The sequence below is a fragment of the Canis lupus genome, chromosome 20 (assembly GCF_003254725.2).
Source record: "Canis lupus dingo isolate Sandy chromosome 20, ASM325472v2, whole genome shotgun sequence".
In the NCBI taxonomy this organism is placed as follows: Eukaryota; Metazoa; Chordata; class Mammalia; order Carnivora; family Canidae; genus Canis; species Canis lupus.
In genome coordinates this window covers 40,849,325-40,867,030 of record NC_064262.1, presented here as the reverse complement: position 1 = coordinate 40,867,030, position 17,706 = coordinate 40,849,325, and the positions used below count along the sequence as shown (strand labels likewise).

At 51.4% G+C, this 17,706-nt stretch overlaps 1 protein-coding gene across 5 annotated transcripts in view; it reads right to left on the bottom strand.

Annotated features, from left to right (window-relative positions):
* Positions 1-13,588: 13,588 nt before the first annotated feature.
* Positions 13,589-17,706, bottom strand: part of PFKFB4 (6-phosphofructo-2-kinase/fructose-2,6-biphosphatase 4) — a 34,224-nt gene continuing 30,106 nt past the window's right edge. For 4 of the 5 annotated variants that reach the window (XM_025455741.3, XM_025455743.3, XM_025455740.3 and 1 more), the window contains exons 13-14: positions 16,624-16,688; positions 13,589-15,755 (exon numbers count right to left, since the gene is read on the bottom strand). In XM_025455741.3, coding sequence (XP_025311526.1) covers positions 15,696-15,755; positions 16,624-16,688 — 125 coding nt within the window. In that variant the 3' untranslated portion in view covers positions 13,589-15,695. The remainder of the gene's footprint in view (positions 15,756-16,623; positions 16,689-17,706) is intronic. The other variant, XR_003140547.3, reaches the window with a different exon arrangement.

Genomic DNA, 17,706 nt, shown 5'->3' with positions numbered 1-17,706 from the left:
CTCTGTGCGGGGGATACTTTCCGCCCCCGCCTCCCCCGCGCCCCAGGTCCGCATCCTAACCCTGGGGAGGCGGGACACAGGCGCTCCCCGCGGCGGGCCGGCCGTCCTGGGCCCGCGGATCCCCACCCCAGGGGCCAGGGGCCAGGGGCCAGGTGAGGTGGGGGAACGGTGCCCGGGCCCAGCCGGCCGCACAGCGGGCACTCCAGAAAGGCCAGTCCCTCCGGCAAGCCTTGTCTGAAGGCCCTGAGGCAGCTCCACCGCCTTGCCCACTGAGCGGACACCTCTATCCTCCAGGCATCCCACCCCCCAGCCCAGGCAGGCTCACCCTGCTTCTCAGGGCAAGCCTGATTCAGATGGCCTGGTCTACGGCGACTGGCAGCTCCCAGCACACTGGGCCACCTCCTGGCTCAGGGGAGTATGGCTGGCCGGCATTCCAGCCTGTTCCAGGACCATGTGCTCACACAAGACTCCTTGAGGTGGGACAATCAATGACTAATAGTGGCCCTGCCATTCACTGTGGGCAGAGGTCTGGGCAAAGTCTGGAAAATGGAGAAGGATGGGACGCCTGGGTGGCTCAGCGGTTGAGCGTCTGCCTTCGGCTCAGGGCGTGATGCTTGAGTTCCAGGATGGAGTCCTGCATCCGGCTGCTGCGTGGAGCCTGCTTCTCCGCCCTTTGCCTGTGTCTTCTGCCTCTCTCTGTGTGTCGCTCATGAATAAATAAATAAAATCTTAAAAAAAAAAGAGAGAAAGAAAATTGAGAAAGAGCACTGTCTAGAGTCTGTTTCCAGGGGCTATAGCAAAACATAGCCTCTGGGGGCTTATAAACAGCAGTTCTGCCAATTGGAAGTCCAAGACCAAGTTGCCAGCAGATTCTGTGTCTGATGAGAGTTTCCTGGTTCATAGACGATTGTCCTTTCCCTGTGTTTTCACTTAGCAGAAGGACCGAGGGACCTCTGTGAAGCCTCTTCCATAAAGGCACTAAACCCCATTCACGAGGGCTCCACCCTCAAGATCTAATCACCTCCTAAAGGCCCCACCTCTAAATACCATCACCTTGGGGTTAGAATTTCAACATCTGAATTTTGGGAGGACACAGGTATTCAATCTGTGGCAAGCATTTTTTCACCCAGGGTTCCTGACCTGCTGCCCACACTGCACCTGGCACATCCAGAACGTTATACTCAAGACGGGAAACATGAAATGTCACACTGACTGGGCACATGAGCCAGTGCACACACCCTGTGTGCCACCACATGTTTCTCAGCTGAGGACAGGGGCATCCTGTGACAGACCCCAGAGACAACCTGGGGTGTCCTCAGTGCAGTTCCCCAGGCTAGGGTATGAGAAGAGGCAGGAGAGGGCTCGGCCACCAGCTGGCCGGGAAAGACCCAGGACTCAGCACTGGAGGCAGAGGCATGGTTGTCCTGGGACAGAATGAGTAGCCCTCTCAGACCCAGCTCGGCTTTGTCCTGCCCCACTGGCTCTGCCCCCTCAGCACTACAGTCTGAGGTTGGACACAGCCCAGGTCTCCCTGCCCCATGCACAACAGCCACCACATGCTCCCCTCACGTGCACCTGTCTAGCCAGCCTCTGACCCCTCGTTCCACACTCTGGGTGCCCTGCCCCCAACAGAGCTCCTAAGAGTTGTCCTTTCTTACCTCCTGTCATCTGTCTTTTGGCCTCTCTACTCTGACACCCCCAACCCATTTCTTCTAGGGGCCTCTTCCCTGGCCTTGTCCTTCCTGACCTTTTCAGGATTGGGGTCCCCATGCCCTCTCATTTTCCCACACCTCAGATAAACATGTGAAACCTTCATGGGGGAGTAGAGTGGGGGCTCCATGACCCCTCAGAGCTGTGTATGGACAGGAGGGGCTGGAGGCCAGGAAAAGCCAGTGACTGGGAAATCACAGCCATGCATCTGACAGGCATGTGCCCATGGTGGTGAGCAAAGGACACCAAGTCTATGAGGCTGGGAAATGGTCACTTCACTTCCCACAAGCTGCCTGGGGAAATCAGCCCCTCCTGGGCAGAAACCAAACTCCCTGTGCCAAACATGGGGATCTTCACAAGATTGAGGGTCCTCCAATCTGACTATTGATCTCAGGGTCCTGAGTTCAAGTCCCACATTGGGTGTAGAGGGTTTTTTGTTTGTTTCTGGCTTTTTTTTTTTTTTTAAGATTTTATTTATCTATTTCTTCATGAGAGACACACAGAGAAAGAGAGAGGCAGAGACACAGGCAGAAGGAGAAGCAGGCTCCATGCAGGGAGCCCAAAGTGGGACTTGATCCCGGGTCTCCAGGATCACACTCTGGGCTGAAGGTGGCACTAAACTGCTAAGCCACCCGGGCTGCCCTTTGTTTTTTTATTTTTTTTTGTTTTTTTGTTTTAATGTACTCAACAAGATTGAGGTTCCTACAGGCAGCACACATGATGTGAGGACCCAGTCCAGCTGAACTAGCACAGCAAAAAAATACCAGGCCACATGTACGGGATGGAGAAGCCGGGCAGCTGGGACTGTTGCACTCAGACCCACCCGCCTGACAGCCTTTCTCCTCAGGCCTCCCCCATCTGCTCTCCATTCCAGCAGAGGTCCTTCCCTGCTTAGAGGCGACCCTATCTTAAATTCTGCCCCTTTTCCATCTGGTCTACCTGAAATGATTCCCCCTCCCAGCTCAGGGCACCCCCTCCCTCCTGCTGTTCCCCTGTCCCAGGCCACTGGCACCATAGGGTCCTCCCCTGTGTCCTTACCCTCTCCCTCTGCATTTCTGCCTTGCACTGCCTGCTGGTGTCTGGGACCACCTGAACGCCACCTTTCTCACCTTCCACCCACAGCTCTACTCTTGCCCCCTCCCCAGTGTTCTCACAGGGAACCCTGCCCTGACATCTCTCCCAGCCATCTTGGCCTCTGAGATTTCCTGTCCATTCACCACAGTCCAGGCCCTGAGGACTCCCAGAACACCACCTCCGAAGAGTTCCTGGGGCTCCATGGACAAATCACACCTATATCCCCACTTCCACCTGGTCACCCAGGCTGTGGTTCAACTCCCCTCCCACTCTGCCCCTCTCCCCTCCAGAACATTCTTTTACTTACTACTGACCCAACTCTGGTCTCACCACCTCTCTCCATGCTTTCAGTCCTGATCTTCCTAAAGAATAAATCAGTAGCCCCTCTGCCACTCTAAACCCTGCAAGGGCTCCCCATGGCTCCTAAAGTAAAGTTCTAATTTCAGTTCCAGCAATAAATGGGCTCCTCATGCATCTTGGCTCTGCAGCCACCACCACACACATCCCCCTTACCCTCTCTGGCTCACCCCTTAGGTCCCATTTTAAATACCACCTCCTCCAGGAAGCCTCCCCAGATGTCAAATCTGAGTTAGGGCTTCTCTCTGTTTCCACAGCCCTTGTGACCCCCACAATCCAACACCAATCCCTGGGTGTCTTCTGCGACTCCGAGGGTTCAACGAGGCTGAGGTAGTGTCTGTATTCTGTATCCAGCACAAAGGCCATGCACATAGTTGGTGTCAGATCATTGAAAAAGGAAAGACAGGATCCCCTTCAGCCCACTAACCACATTCCCCTGAATACCAGCCCTGCAATCACTCCCCTAGGGGATGGGCTGCCTCAGTGTCCCCAGTCCCCTGTGCTGTCCAGAGCAGCGGCCTGTGGCAGCAGGTTGCCTTCTACTTCTCCTTCTAGGTCCATGCTCCACCCTACCCTGTCCTGGGCCTCCCTCTTCCTGGGCTTCTGGTTGGGCTCGGCAGATATAAGGCAAAGGTGGGAGGTCCCCAAACTCCTGGCCTGCAGTCAACACAGCCCACCCCATGGCCATTCCTCTTTCCTAGGTTGCTTTCAGGGCCATATGCTGAGAAATTGAGATTTTACCTACCTAGAGGGCCACGGGAGTGAACGCCATCCCTCTGGTGGATGGATTACAGAAACTGAAACTGGAGCCCTGGGGGCCCATCGGCGCTACAGGGTGGTCCCACACCAGCTTCGGATAACCCTTCTGCACCTTGTCCCTGCAGGCCTAGGGATGGAAAGGGCTTCTCCTGGTGTCAGCACCCAGTGCTCTCCAACCAAGGTGACTCCTTGAACTTATCAACAGTCCCGTAAACAGCCCTTGTATTGAGTTCTTCTCAAATACCCAGCGTGCGGACAATGGGACCCTTACTTCTGGTGTGTGGCCAAGCTGTGATGGGAATTTCACACAGGCCAGCAGGCACCCCAAAGCAACACCCAGCAATGCCCAGAAAGCCCGGTGCTGACAGGGTGTGTGGGTGACAGGGTGTGGATGTGGCCCATCAGCCGGGGACTGAGCCTCCGGGTCAGGAGCACTGAGTGCTGTTAAAAAGGAAACCACTTGGTCCCTCAGACCAAGTTCCCCAGGCTTGATATCCAATCTAATTGCAGTTTCAACCTCCCCCAGAAATGTGGTCTCAACCGGTCAGTCAGGAATTTTAAATCAGCGCCACTGAGTCTGCCACTTGCTCCTCTCCTACCCCTCAAAGGAAGATGAGGTAATCCGCATGATAAGACACCTTGCTTTGCCCCCTAGAAAGGAGCCTGGCCGGGAACAATCCTTTTCTTTTGCTAATAACTTTCTGGCCTCCGCCCTCCTTCTTTTTTTTTTTTATTCATGAGAGATGTAGAGAGAGGCAAAGACACAGGCAGAGGGAGCAGCAGGCTCCCTGCAGGGAGCCCAATTCGGGACTCGATCTCAGGACCCTCACCCTCCGTCTATGAAAACTTTCCATCTGGTCCCACTCCTCAGAGCTCCCCTCCACGTGCAAGATGGAACGCTGCCCAATTCATGAGGCGTTCAGTAAAGCCAATGAGATCTTTAACTTTTACTCATTGGAATTTTTGTTAATTAACCATTCAGGGGCGCCTGGGTGGCTCAGCGGTTGGGCGCCTGCCTTTGGCTCAGGTCGTGATCCCGGGGTCTGGGATCGAGTCCTACACCGGGCCCCCAGCGGGGAGCCTGCTTCTCCCTCTGCCTATGTCTCTGCCTCTCTCAGTCTGTGTCTCTCATGAATAAGTAAATAAATCTTAAAAACAAAAAGTAACAATGCTGAAGTAGAGGTCCCTGCCTTTCCTTTTCACCCAGCAGCTGGGCCGCTTTCTTCTACTTCAGAAGGTAGAAATGCCAGATATTCACTTGCTCTGTGTCCTTTGCCCTAGGCCAAGGGCCTATGTCCAGGCCCAACAAATCAAATGTACCCTCCCTGGAGTTCACTCAGCGGGGGGTGGGGGGTGTTTGGTGGCCAGCGGGAGGACAGCAGATAGCCTACTTCATGGGGGTCGTGGCAGCTGGGCAGCAGCCTGCAGCATCTGAGCCTATGGTGATGGCGGGGTGGTAGCCGGGGTGGCATGCTCAACAGGCCAGAGCAGAACTGTGATTTGGGTTGGAGACAATCTATGTGGCTCTGTGTCTTGTCCTTCAGCCCCTTCAGTGGGTCTGGGAGCTACACGAGTTCCTTTTCATAAATTCTGCTTTTTTAAAAAAAAAAAAAAGATTCTATTTATTCATTTGAGAGAGAGAAACAGACAGAGGAAGGAGAAGCAGGCTCCACGCAGGGAGCCTGATGTGGGACTCATCCAAGGTCTCCAGGATCAGGCCCTGGACTAAAGGTGGCGCTAAACTGCTGAGCCACCTGGGCTGCCCTCTGCTTCTGATTAAGTTGGGCAGAGTCTGTTTCTGGCAAGTGATAGACAAGTTGTCACCAGGAATGGCAGGAAGTATCCAGGGAAATAGAGGTGTGTGCGGACTAGATATTCATCTGGTGGAAGCTAAAGGCAATGGAAATCCAGCTAGGATGAAGGGAAAGGGTTCCAGCAAACCTAGCAGACTGGAGCCACCACTGGTGATGTAGTTTAATACAAAATAGATGTTCTTTGTCCCTGCTTCCTGGCACCAGACCTTCTAAAACACTTGGAATTTACTGTCCTTTTAATGCTAATGAAAAGACTCCTGGCAGGGAAAGTCATACCCCCTGGATAGGTTCAGGATGGGGACAGGTCACCAGGAAGACCAAGCCTTGAATGAGAGCCCAGACTAGGGAGGTGGGGGTGGAGATTTCACTTCTATCAACCAAAGGCCAGGGGCTCCCGGGTGGCTCAGTGGTCTAGCATCTGCCTTTGGCTCAGTTCGTGATCCTGGGGTCCTGGGATGAGTCCCACGTTGGGCTCCCCATAGGAAGCCAGTGTCTCCCTCTTCCTGTGTCTTTGTTTCTCATGAATGAATAAGTAAAATCTTAAAACAAAAAACCCAAAGGCCAATTATTTTTTTTTTTAATTTTGATAATCAACACCAGGAATAGCAAATTTTCCTTCACTTCAAAAATAAAGGGTTTTTGTTTGTTTGTTTGTTTAGGATTTTATTTATTTATTCATGAGAGACACACACAGAGAGAGAGGCAAAGACATAGGCAGAGGGAGAAGCAGGCTCCATGCAGGGAGCCGGATGTGGGACTGGATCCTGGAACTCTGGGATCACACCCTGAGCCAAGGGCAGATGCTCAACCACTGAGCCACCCAGGTGTCCCTCAAAAAATAAAGTTTTAAAGTTAAAACATTAATTTTTTTTAAATTTCAATCCATGGGCAGCTCCAGTGGTGCAGCGGTTTAGCGCTGCCTGCAGCCCAGGGTGTGATCCTGGAGACCCTGGAACAAGTCCCACGTCAGGCTCTCTGCATGGAGCCTGCTTCTCCCTCTGCCTGTGTCTCTGCCCCTCTCTCTCTCTCTCTCTCGTCTCTATGAATAAATAAAATCTTAAAAAAATAAAATAAAATAAAATTTCAATCCAATTGTGAATTTCAGTACCCCTACTCTCCTACACTTGTCCTTCAGTTTACAAAGGCCAATGATTTGATCAATGGTACTTCTGTAACAAAACCTCCATAAAACCCCCTGCATAGTGAGTTCAGGGAGTATTGGGATCAGTGAAGGTATGAGCTGGGAAGGCAGGAGCCCTGGGTATCCTGGAAGCTCCACACCACTCCTTCCCTTCCCCCAATACCTCACCCTATGAATCTCTTCTGTTTGGTTGTTCTGAATTGTATCCTTTTTAATAAACTGGTAAATGTAAATAAAGGGTTTCCCTGAATACTGTGAGTCATTCCAGCAAATTACTGAATTTGAGGATGGGGCTTATACCTGAGGTACAGCCAGCTGGTCAGAAGTCATGGGGCTTGGGACTAGCACCTGAAGTAGAGTCAGTCTTATGAGACTGAGCCGTTAACCTGTAGGGTCTGTACTAATTCAGGAGTTAGTGTCCAAATCGAATTGAATTGTTGGACACCCTATTGGTGTGGGAGGTTCAGAGAATTCGTTATTGGTGTGAAAACCCCCACCATATTTAGTGTCCAAAATGGTGTCAGAAAACAAGACACCACAGGGGACTCCTCAAGTGAGGAACCCATGCAAGACAGGGCTTTGAGAGGCCAAGGGCTTTACCTCACACCAGCATGAAGGGCCAGAGAAAGGCATAGTGACCAGTGTCAGGTGGTTGCTTCCAACAGCACCAAACAGTTTAAAGAAAGAGCATAGTAGGGTAAGATTCTTAGCTGCTTGGTCAAGGCTCAAATTGAAAACTTTCTCTGCTTTGCAAGGAGCCTCCTTTCTCCTGTAGCCATGGGGCTGAGGTAGCCCATCATCAACCCCACAGGCCAATGCTGTGGCTTCCAGATTAAATACTGATTGAATTCACAGCCTCCCTAAATCTTTTTTATTTTTTAAGATTTTATTTATTTATTCATGAGAGACAAACACACACACACAGAGGCAGAGACACAGGCAGAGGGAGAAGCAGGCTCCATGCAGGGAGCCTGACGTGGGACTCGATCCCGGGCCTCCAGGATCACGCCCTGGGCCAAAGGCAGGCGCTAAACCACTGAGCCACCCAGGGATCCCCCCTCCCAAAATCTTCTTTTTTTTTTTTTTCTCCCAAAATCTTCTTTTTTTTTTTTTTCTCCCAAAATCTTCTATGTGAACGCTAGGCACTGCTCAGGACACAGCACACAGAAAGTGTGCATGGAGACACCGGGAAACACTCCGCAAGCCCGCATCAAGTAGCACTTCTCACCTTCCTCAACCCACTGGTGACCTCCGAAACAGCGGGCCACTCACTCTCCACCCATGCTCCCTGCACTGTTCCTTCTCACATTCCTCTTCTGGCTCTTCGTGTCCAGCTTGTATTGCAGGGTCCCCAGAGCTCAGTCCTCAGATGCCATTTCTTCTCTACTTACATTTCCCTTGAGTGCTCGTCCACTGTCATAGCTCTTAGTACTGTCTACACACCAGGGGATACAATTTCTTATCTCTAGCCCAGGCTTCAATTCCAGATGCCAAGATGCAACTGTCCTATCAACACCTCCACTTGGATATCCCTGGCATCTAACCTGAATGCACCTTCAACTGAACTGTGGACCTCCAGCACCGTGCTGCCCCCATTGTGGACTCTCACATGTCCAGAGTGGTGACCCCACCCCTGGGCATCTTGTGTTTCTCATAGGCCTTCATACAAACCAGCAGCCGACCTTGGCTCTACTTTCACAATTTAGGCAGAACATGATTACTTCTCAGTAGGACCAACACCAGTGTCAAGGACTCTTGCCCAGACTGTCATAGGAGCCTCTGGACAGGTCTCCAGGCCTCTATTCTGCCCCTCTTAAGTCTATTCTGGAGTCAGCAGCAGCCGGAGGGACCCTTTAAAAATGTTTATCAAATCAAAACACTTGGCTCAAAGACCTGCAAGGGCCTCCCATTTCTAAGGCCCCATATATCATCTGCACCCCATGATCTCTGACTTGGCCTTCCCCCTCCTCCTCACTCCTGCTTCTGCAGCCACCCCAGCCTCTCCTATGTTCTGGAACTTACCTGGTATAGCTTGCCCTCAGTATCTTGTGCTGGCTGTGGAATCTTCCATGGCTTCATCCAGGTCTCTGGTCACCTTCCAGTGAGGTCTGCTTTCACACACCCCCACACCCACAGCCTCCTGTCTGCTCCGGCACCCTGTGAGGGACTACATTTTTACTTATTTCTTTACTGTGTCTACCACCACTAGAAAGTCAGCTCTGTGACAGCAAGGGTTTGTCTGTCAGGCTTACTGCTCTGTACACATTGTTTAGCCCACGGTAGGCATTTCATGTGTTATATACACAGGATGAAGATACATGAAAAAACTCAGAGGAATCTGATTACCACCAACACCAGCCCCTTTGCATCTCCCTGCCCACAGAAGCAACCTTGCGAGGGAATAAGTTTGCAAGGGGAAGCCTAACCTTCTCCTGCCCTCTTCCCAAACTCCTTAACATCCCCAGTGCCTTGAATTAAAGATGGATTCCAGCAGGGCGCCTGATGGGCTCAGTCAGTGGAGCATGTGACTCTTGATCTCAGGATTGTGGGTTCAAGTCTCATGTTGGATGTAGAAATTACTGAAAAATAAAATATTGGGGGGAAAAAGATGGATTCCAACGTGTCTGAAGATCTTTTTATAAAGTCACATCCAGGGGCGCCTGGATAGCTCAGTTGATTGTCTACCTTGGGCTCAGGTCCTGGGATTGAGTCCTGCATTGGGCTCTCTGCTCTGCAGAGAGCTTGCTTCTCCCTCTTCCTCTGCCTGCTGCTCCCCTTGCTTGTTCTTTCTCTCTCTCTCAAATAAGTAAATAAAATCTTAACAAAAAAACAAGTCAGACTCAGAGGGGAAGGCTTATACATCAAAGAAATTATAAAACCTTACTTTACCTTAGTCACAATATGGAGAATATGTGTAAGGGAAAATCAAGGTCCTGGACCAAGGAGATAAGAAACAAAGTTTAGATTGGGCTGAATTTATCAATACAGGTGCACTTGCCAGAAATTTTGGATTCAGTGTGCTGGCTTCAGCTACTAGAGGTCATTCTGTACGTCTATTTGGTTGGCTGGAAGGAAAGTTGTCTCACCAAAAGAAATCAAGATGCCAAAAGCTCCCTGGGAGAATGTAGAGGAAAGAATCCAAAGCCTCAGGAGGATTCACTCATTCATTGAGAAAAAATGCTGAACTGAGTTTATCAGACAACTCTATCCAGAGAGACTCCCTTCACCATCATTTAGAAGTTCATTGCTGAGGGGAATGTCTGAAAAGTTTGTCTGCTAGAGTTGTTGTAACAAAGTACCACACACTGAGTGGCTTAAACAACAGAAAAAGGTCTCACAGTTCCTTTTTTTTTTTTTTTTTTTTAAGATTTTATTTATTTATTCATGAGAGACACAGAGAGAGAGGCAGAGACATAGGCAGAGGGAGAAGCAGGCTCCATGCAGGAAGCCCGATGTGGGACTTGATCCTGGAATCCAGGGATCATGCCCTGAGCCAAAGGCAGATGCTCAACTGATGAGCCACCCAGGCGTCCCAGTCTCACAGTTCCTAGTATGACCTCAACTCATTGCATCTGCAAAGATGCTATTCTTTTTTTTTTTTTTAAGATCATTTATTTATTTATTCATGAGAGACATAGAGAGAGAGGCAGAGACATAGGCAGAGGGAGAAGCAGGGAGCTTGATATGGGACTGGATCCCAGGAGCCCAGGACCACGTCCTGGGCTGAAGGCAGATGCTCAACCACTGAGCCATGCAGGTGCTCCTTTTTTCTTTAAGATTTATTTTATTTGAGAGAGAGAGAGAGCACAAGTGGGAGAGGCAGAGGAAGAGTATCCCAAGCAGACTCTCTGCTGAGCACAGAGCCCAATGCAGGGCTTGATCTCAGGACCTCAGGATCATGACCTGAGCTGAAATCAAGAGTCGGATACTTACCCGAGTGCACCACCCAGGTGCCCCCATGGGTCAAGGATTTGACTAGAGACACTATAATTAAGATGACTCCTTGAATTCAACACAGATACGAGGGTTCTGGGTGTTAAGAGCCAAGTAGGAGCCTTGAGTTGCCGAGGAAAGGTACAAGAGACCATGACATGCAGTAGGACATGCTGGTAATCTGCATGGTCTGGCCTGGAAGGGTCTTTGCCAGGATCACCAGGCCCCTATGACCAAAAGGTAGGCGCGTAGAGTCCTCCTTAATGTGTTTAGCAAGAGGACTGGCAGAGATTTGCCTGAAACAGAGGATTTTCCTCCAAGTTTATAGATAAAATCAGCTCATAAACCCAGGGGCCCCTGAAGGAAGTGGAGTGGGTACCCATTAAAGAAGGAGGCCCCTGTGAAAATGGCACAGGTTCATGGTGGCACTTTTTTCACAGTCCTTCCCAAAGGGCTTTGTGGCCATTAACTGAGGTGTGGCAGATACTAGTGCTAGTCTACCCCAAAGCCATTTTTCACTTTTTAAAACTTTATTCATGAGAGACACACACAGAGAGACAGAGACACAGGCAGAGGGAGAAGCAGGGTCCCTGCAGGGAGCCTGATGCAGGACTTGATCCCAGGACCTCGGGATCATGCCCTGAGCCGAAGGCAGATGCTCACCCACTGAGCCACCCAGACATCCCTCACTTTTTCTTTTTTTAAGATTTTATTTATTTATTCATGAGAAACAGAGAGAGAGACAGAGAGACAGAGAGGCAGAGACAAAGGCAGAGGGAGAAGCAGGCTCCACGCAGGGAGCCCGAGGTGGGACTTGATCCTAGGACTCCAGGATCATGCCCTGGGTGTGAAGGCAGACGTTCAACCTCTGAGCCACCCAGGCATCCCACTTTTTTTTTTTTTTAAAGTAATCTATACTTGATGTGAGGTTCAAAATCACTACCCCGAGATCAAGAGTCACATGCTCCACCAACTAAGCTAGCCAGGTGCCCCATTTTTCCCTTTTTAAAAAAATATTTGAGAGAGTCTGCACATGAACAGGAAGAGGGGCAAAGGGAGAGGGAGAGAATCTCAAGCAGACTGCCCTCTGAGCACAGAGCCCAAAGTAGGGCTCTATCCCAAGACCCAGAGATCATGACCTGAGCTGAAACTAAGAGTCACACACCCAACTGACTGAGCCACCCAGGTGCCCCTGCATTTTTCATTTTTAATAAAATAGTTTTGTTCAAACAATGTAACAACATACCCAGGCCCACACATAATTAGTCTAAGCCAAACATATTAACACTCCCCTTTGCAGGTGATAATTATATTTTAATTTATTAATATATAATAAATATTATATTATAAACATAATTCAAAAGTTGCTGAAATCTATGGATTTTTTTTTAAAAGATTTTGTTTTTCAGTAATCACTACACCCAATGTGGGGCTTGAACTCACAGCCTCGATATCAAGAGTTGCACACTCCACCAACTAAGCCAGCCAGGGGCCCTTGCTAAAGTCTAAGCCTTTGCAACAGCATTTCTTTCTATCCAAGTATCTTCTGACCCTAACATCCAATGATGGTCATTGTTTCCTAGCAAACCCAAAATGCTACACAATTTTTCAATATGATGATATATAATCCCTCTTTCTGGGTTGTAGTAGAAAAGGACCTGAAGAAAAATTCTCATAGTGTTAAATCTCATTCCTTCTGCTGTTGCTTTGCTACTAAAAATCTTTAATACCTCTTCTAAAAGCGTCGAGTCCTCTCAGGTCAGGTGTCCATCCAAGAACTCTGCCAAGAGACAGAGTGAGGACCATCAAGCTGTCCCCAAATATCACCCACCAGGAAGACCATCACAGCTGAAATCCCTCGGAACACAGGGATAAATCCCTTGGAACACAGGGATGAAGCCCAGGGGTTTCTATCACCCATCATGACACAGGTGGGTAAGACAGAGCCATAGCTCTTGGCAACAATGAACCACCCAGAGGCAGCCCAGCCACGGCTACCTCTGCCCTGACACAGTGGGAGAGGTGCCGATGGGTCCCCAGCCATGTCCACCCACATGGGGTCTGCTGGTCTCCAATAGCCCAGCCCCAGGGCAGGAGGTATATAAAATCCAATGAAGTTTTGGGGCAAGGGCAAGGGAAAACCCTACCCTTGGTCACCATCTTCCCCAATCCAGAGGTAGGTGACAAAGAAAACAGGACAGAATCAGCCAACATGCCCCCACTCACGGCCTTGTGCAGCCTCTCTGTCCTCGACCCAGCCCCTGGCTCCCCTCCCCAAGGATGTCAACATTCAGGACCCATGATTTCCCTTTAATGGTGCTCCACCCCAGATGTCCCGTCACGCATCTGCTTCCTGCTCAGGGGTGAGGTCCCAGAAGATTGGCCCACAGAAAACCTGGCCCTGGCCCTGGCCCTGCCCATGTCCAGGCCCAGGACTCACTCCAGGGTAAGACAGTTTCCTCTCCAGAAAGGGGGGTAGGCACGAAAGTGGGAGCTGGACCAAAGATCCTAACATAGACCAATGAGAGACCACAACATGGGAGTCTGCAGAACCAGATGGAAACACCTCACAAATGGAGAAACAGCCACAAGATACAACCTTAGAGGGCAGCCCTGGTGGCTCAGTGGTTTAGCGCCACCTTCAGCCCAGGGTGTGATCCTGGAGACCAGGGATCAAGTCCCACATTAGGCTCCTGCATGGAGCCTGCTTCTCCCTCTGCCTGTGTCTCTGCCTCTCTCTGTGTGTGTCTCTCATGAATAAATAAATTTAAAAATCTTAAAAAAAAAAAAAGATACAACCTTAGATTCTGATTTATTTATTTTTTTTTTAAAGTAAGCTCTAGGCCCAACGTGGGGCTCGAACTCACAACCTTAAGAGTCACATGCTCTACTGACTGAGCCAGCCAGGCACCCCAATTTTTAAAAAAATATTTATTGCAAAGAATGCTGGACACAGTGTGATGTGTGGCTGAGATCCACCAACACCCATTCCAGGGAAAATAGGAAAATGTCTTCGACACAAGAATGTTGACCATCATGGATAAAATCCGGCAGCCAACCAGGGGGTTGCTGCCCATGCAGAGATCGCTCCAGGCAGAGGTGGAGAAGAGCTGCCCCAACCCAGGCCATACCCCTAGACTTCCCTCTGCCCTATCCCGGTCCTTGTAACACTGTGGGTCCAGCAGCTCCTGACTGCCTTCTGGGCACAGAGAAAAGGCCTCACTGGTCTTGCCTCAGTCAGCCTGAGGTCCTGGAGTGGGGGACATCCAGATGTACATGCCACCAACCAAAGAGGCCCACTATGGCCAACAAGTGAGTGTGTCCAAGTGACCAAGTCACCAAAACTCTGGGGGACACAGAAACAAAGGCTATGGTCCTCATGTCCCAAAGACAGTGGCATGGTCCTCTGGTCCTGAGGGACCTGAGGGTCCTCTGGTCCTGAGGGGCTCTGGCAGGAGCTAAGTCCAGAAGATTCTGCTCCAGCCCTCTACTGAGTCTGTGCACAGCCACTGCAGCACACAGGGCTGAGCCACCATCAGCTGGGGGCAGGGGCGCACGCTTCCCTCAGGGGCAGGCAGCAACTACAGGCTACGAAAGCCCGAGGAGGCCAGGAAAGGTGGGCTGTTCTGCCAGGGAAGGTGCCAGGTACAAAGTGGGCTCAGGCTCCTGGACCAGGACCCACTTGGGGATGCAGAGCATCCAGCTACAGACCCAGACCCCTCCTCACGCAGCCTCACAACTTGCTGGCCAGGCCTCCTGCCCAGCTACAAAATGGGAGCCAGAACCTACTGCCCAGCCTGCCTCTTTGGGCCCAAAAGAACTCAGGGGCATGACAGGTGGCAGTGTCCCAAGGCAGTTTCCTGCCAGGCCAGGCTCCCATACACAGGAATCCGAAGCTGCACTATGCTGGGAAAATCCTCCCTTGGACAGGGCACCTCGGATTTCCTGCCTTTCCCCTGCTCGGTGTCACAGGCAGAGGTCAATGAACGTCAGGACAGGCTTTTTTCTATGAATCATTCACAGCAAATGCATTTGTCTGCCCCCCAGGGTGTGCTCCTGCATGGAAACAGGTGGCAGTGGGGGAGAGGTAGCCTAGAGAGCACAGCTAGGAGGGCGAGGCAGGTTGGCAGCCTCTCCCCCCCGAGCACCTGGGATGTGCACTGGAACGGGGGTGCTTACACGACTGCCCTGTCTTTGAGTGCTTTCACTGCGACAGCAGTTCGGCAGGGGTGGCCTTGGCCACCAGCTCCCCCAAATGTTCCAGTGTGTGCACAGTAGGGAAGGAGTGACCAGAGAGGCTGTGCTCCCCATGGGTTTCTATGCATCATGGCATGAAGTGAGCACAGTGTTCTCACAAGCGGCTCCGACACAACGGCCTGGCTGGTGGAAGGGTCTGCCTCAGTGGCTCTCCAGCTCCTGCCAGGGCAGGATGGGAAGGGCATTCCCCCAGACCCAAGGAGCAGAGCTCAGGGCCCCACACGGAGAGGGAAGCAGAGTCCCTGCTGGAATCCTCAGGTCCACCTCAGACAGTTCGGCCATCGTGGGAGCATCACAGCATGCGCTCTCCGTTCACATGTTTAGGGTTTCATACTTCACAAAGCCAACTGACCAGTGAGAGGACACCTCAAAGCTGCAACAGAAGGACCAGGTTGCTAGGAAACCTCTCACCAGTCCAGGGCAGATGCAGTCTGACCAAATGATTTTTAGCAGCAGGTTGGGCACCTTGTGGAATCCTGTCTCCATTAACAAGGAAGCAGGTGGGCTGGTGCAGGGGCTCTGGGTGCCACCAGCCAGGTGCAGCTTGAGGATGCTCCAGCATAGAAACTGTCACACGGACCAGGGGGCTTGGGATGACCTTGTCTGCCGGGATCAATACCTTCCTGGGGGTCACCGTGGATGAGACATGGTCACTGGTGAGCAGGAACCGTGACCAGGGCTTCCTCTGGAGGCCTCGAGATGTCTACATTCTGCAAAACAAACAAAACACAGAACCTTCACTCTGTGGTGAGAATAGGTAGACATCCACTGTCCTGCTGTCTCCTTTCCCCATCACCATAGCCCTCTGGGTTCACATACTCACCCCCTAGGAGCCAAATTTCCCTAAGAGCCAGGGCCCAAGAGCCTCTCAACACATGGTGGGTGGACAAACATGAGGATTCAAAGGCAGGGGTGCACGGTGCCCTGGGTCCTGCTGGCTCCTGGCACACATGACAGGCAGCACCCAGAATGAGGCCATCCCACGTCCTACCTCAGGCCTGAGTCAAGTGGGAGGGAAGAGCTGGCTATGGGCCTGCCTCCTCACCAGTGGGAGCAAGGAAGGAGGCCCTTCCTTGGGGGTGCCTTCCTCTGGGTCTGAGCTTCGGTGGACAGATGAGGTCCCAGCAGCCTTCAGACCTCTCCTAGTCTGCAGCCTGCTCTGTACTCTGAGCTGGGGCACAGGGTACCCTGGACAGCCCTCAGCCCTCAGCCACAGATAGCCCTTGCCAGACCACAAAGCCCAGCTCCTTCCACAGCCTGCTGAGCTCAAGTCTAAGGAATGGAAGGCCTGACGCTTTCCTCAGCTCCACAAGCTGGGAACCCCTTTCCCCCTGGCACAGACCTCTATGGTAGGGCTGCTGGGAAGCCATCACACCCAGGGACCTCCCCACTGCCAGGGCGGCATCCTTGGGAAGGCCTTGCCCAGAGTCATAATCTTGTCCTGATGATAAAACAGCAGGTTTGGCAGAGTACTCAGGCTCATTTTGGCAGGCACCCCAACCGGACATGGGTTTGGAAGATACCGTATCTTATGCCCCCAGGAATATGCTTGCCACCCTGCAATAACCCTGTTGTTACCTGAGGCCTGTCCCGGTGCGTGTTCACAGCCATCACATTCAGGAATATAGACTCCACTTTACAACCTGCCAAAGGAAAGATGTAAATCCATTTCCCCTCCTGGAGGGCAGCTAGACCCATAGAAGGTAGAAGCTTCTCTCGGGTAGAGGCCTGGGGTATTATAGAACAGAGCAGCCATTCTCAGCTTCATCCTGGTCCTCTCACCTTAGGCACCTTTGAGGAGCACATGAGGAAGGACGAGGCACCCCATTAGGCCTGTGCTTATCATGTGCCACAGCACAGCCTTGGTGAGAAGCCCAGACACCCAGGAGGGCTATGCTGAGGACACGAGCTATCCACTGCTGGGGTGGAGGGCATTCTAAGGAGCAGTGGGCCTGAGCTCAGCATGGAATCGTTACGTGAGCCTTCAGGGGACCCCCAAACCACTCACCCCAAGTGTGCCACAAACACAGAGCCAAATCTATGCTACGCCAGGTGCTCAGTGCAATAGGAACAAGGGGATAAATGGCATGACACCTGCTGCCACTGGGCTTTACAGTCATTCTCCCAAGGACATGGCTACCTGAGGGGTGCCTCATAGTCTATGTTGAACTTGAGGAGCTGAGACCCAGGAGTTTAGGAGGTGGCCTGAGGTCTCTGCGGGCACAGTGAAAGGCAGAGGTGGGACTCAAACGATTCTGCACTCAAAATACCCCAAATATTTTAAGGCCCAGGTCGTAGGAGCCATGGTGCTTTGTGGGGGTTTCAGAAAAACCAGTAGAAAAGCCCTTCATGCAGGTGGGTGATGGTAAAGGATCACTGGAAAGGCACATGTGGCCACAGAAATTAAAACCAAAAAAAAAAAAAAGGTAAAAAGTAAATTGGGAGGGGCTCCCGGCAGGCTCAGTCAGGGGAGCATGTGACTCTTGATCTTGGCATCACGAGTTCCAGCCCCACGTTGAGTGTAGAGCTTACTTTAAAAAAAAGTAAACTGGGAAAGGCAGTGGAGTGGGCAGAAGAGGAATGAGCCCCTAATGGAATTTTCAGGGATCTGCAGAAAATTCACAGAGCCCCATGGAAAGCCAGTACCTGGCAACCAGATGA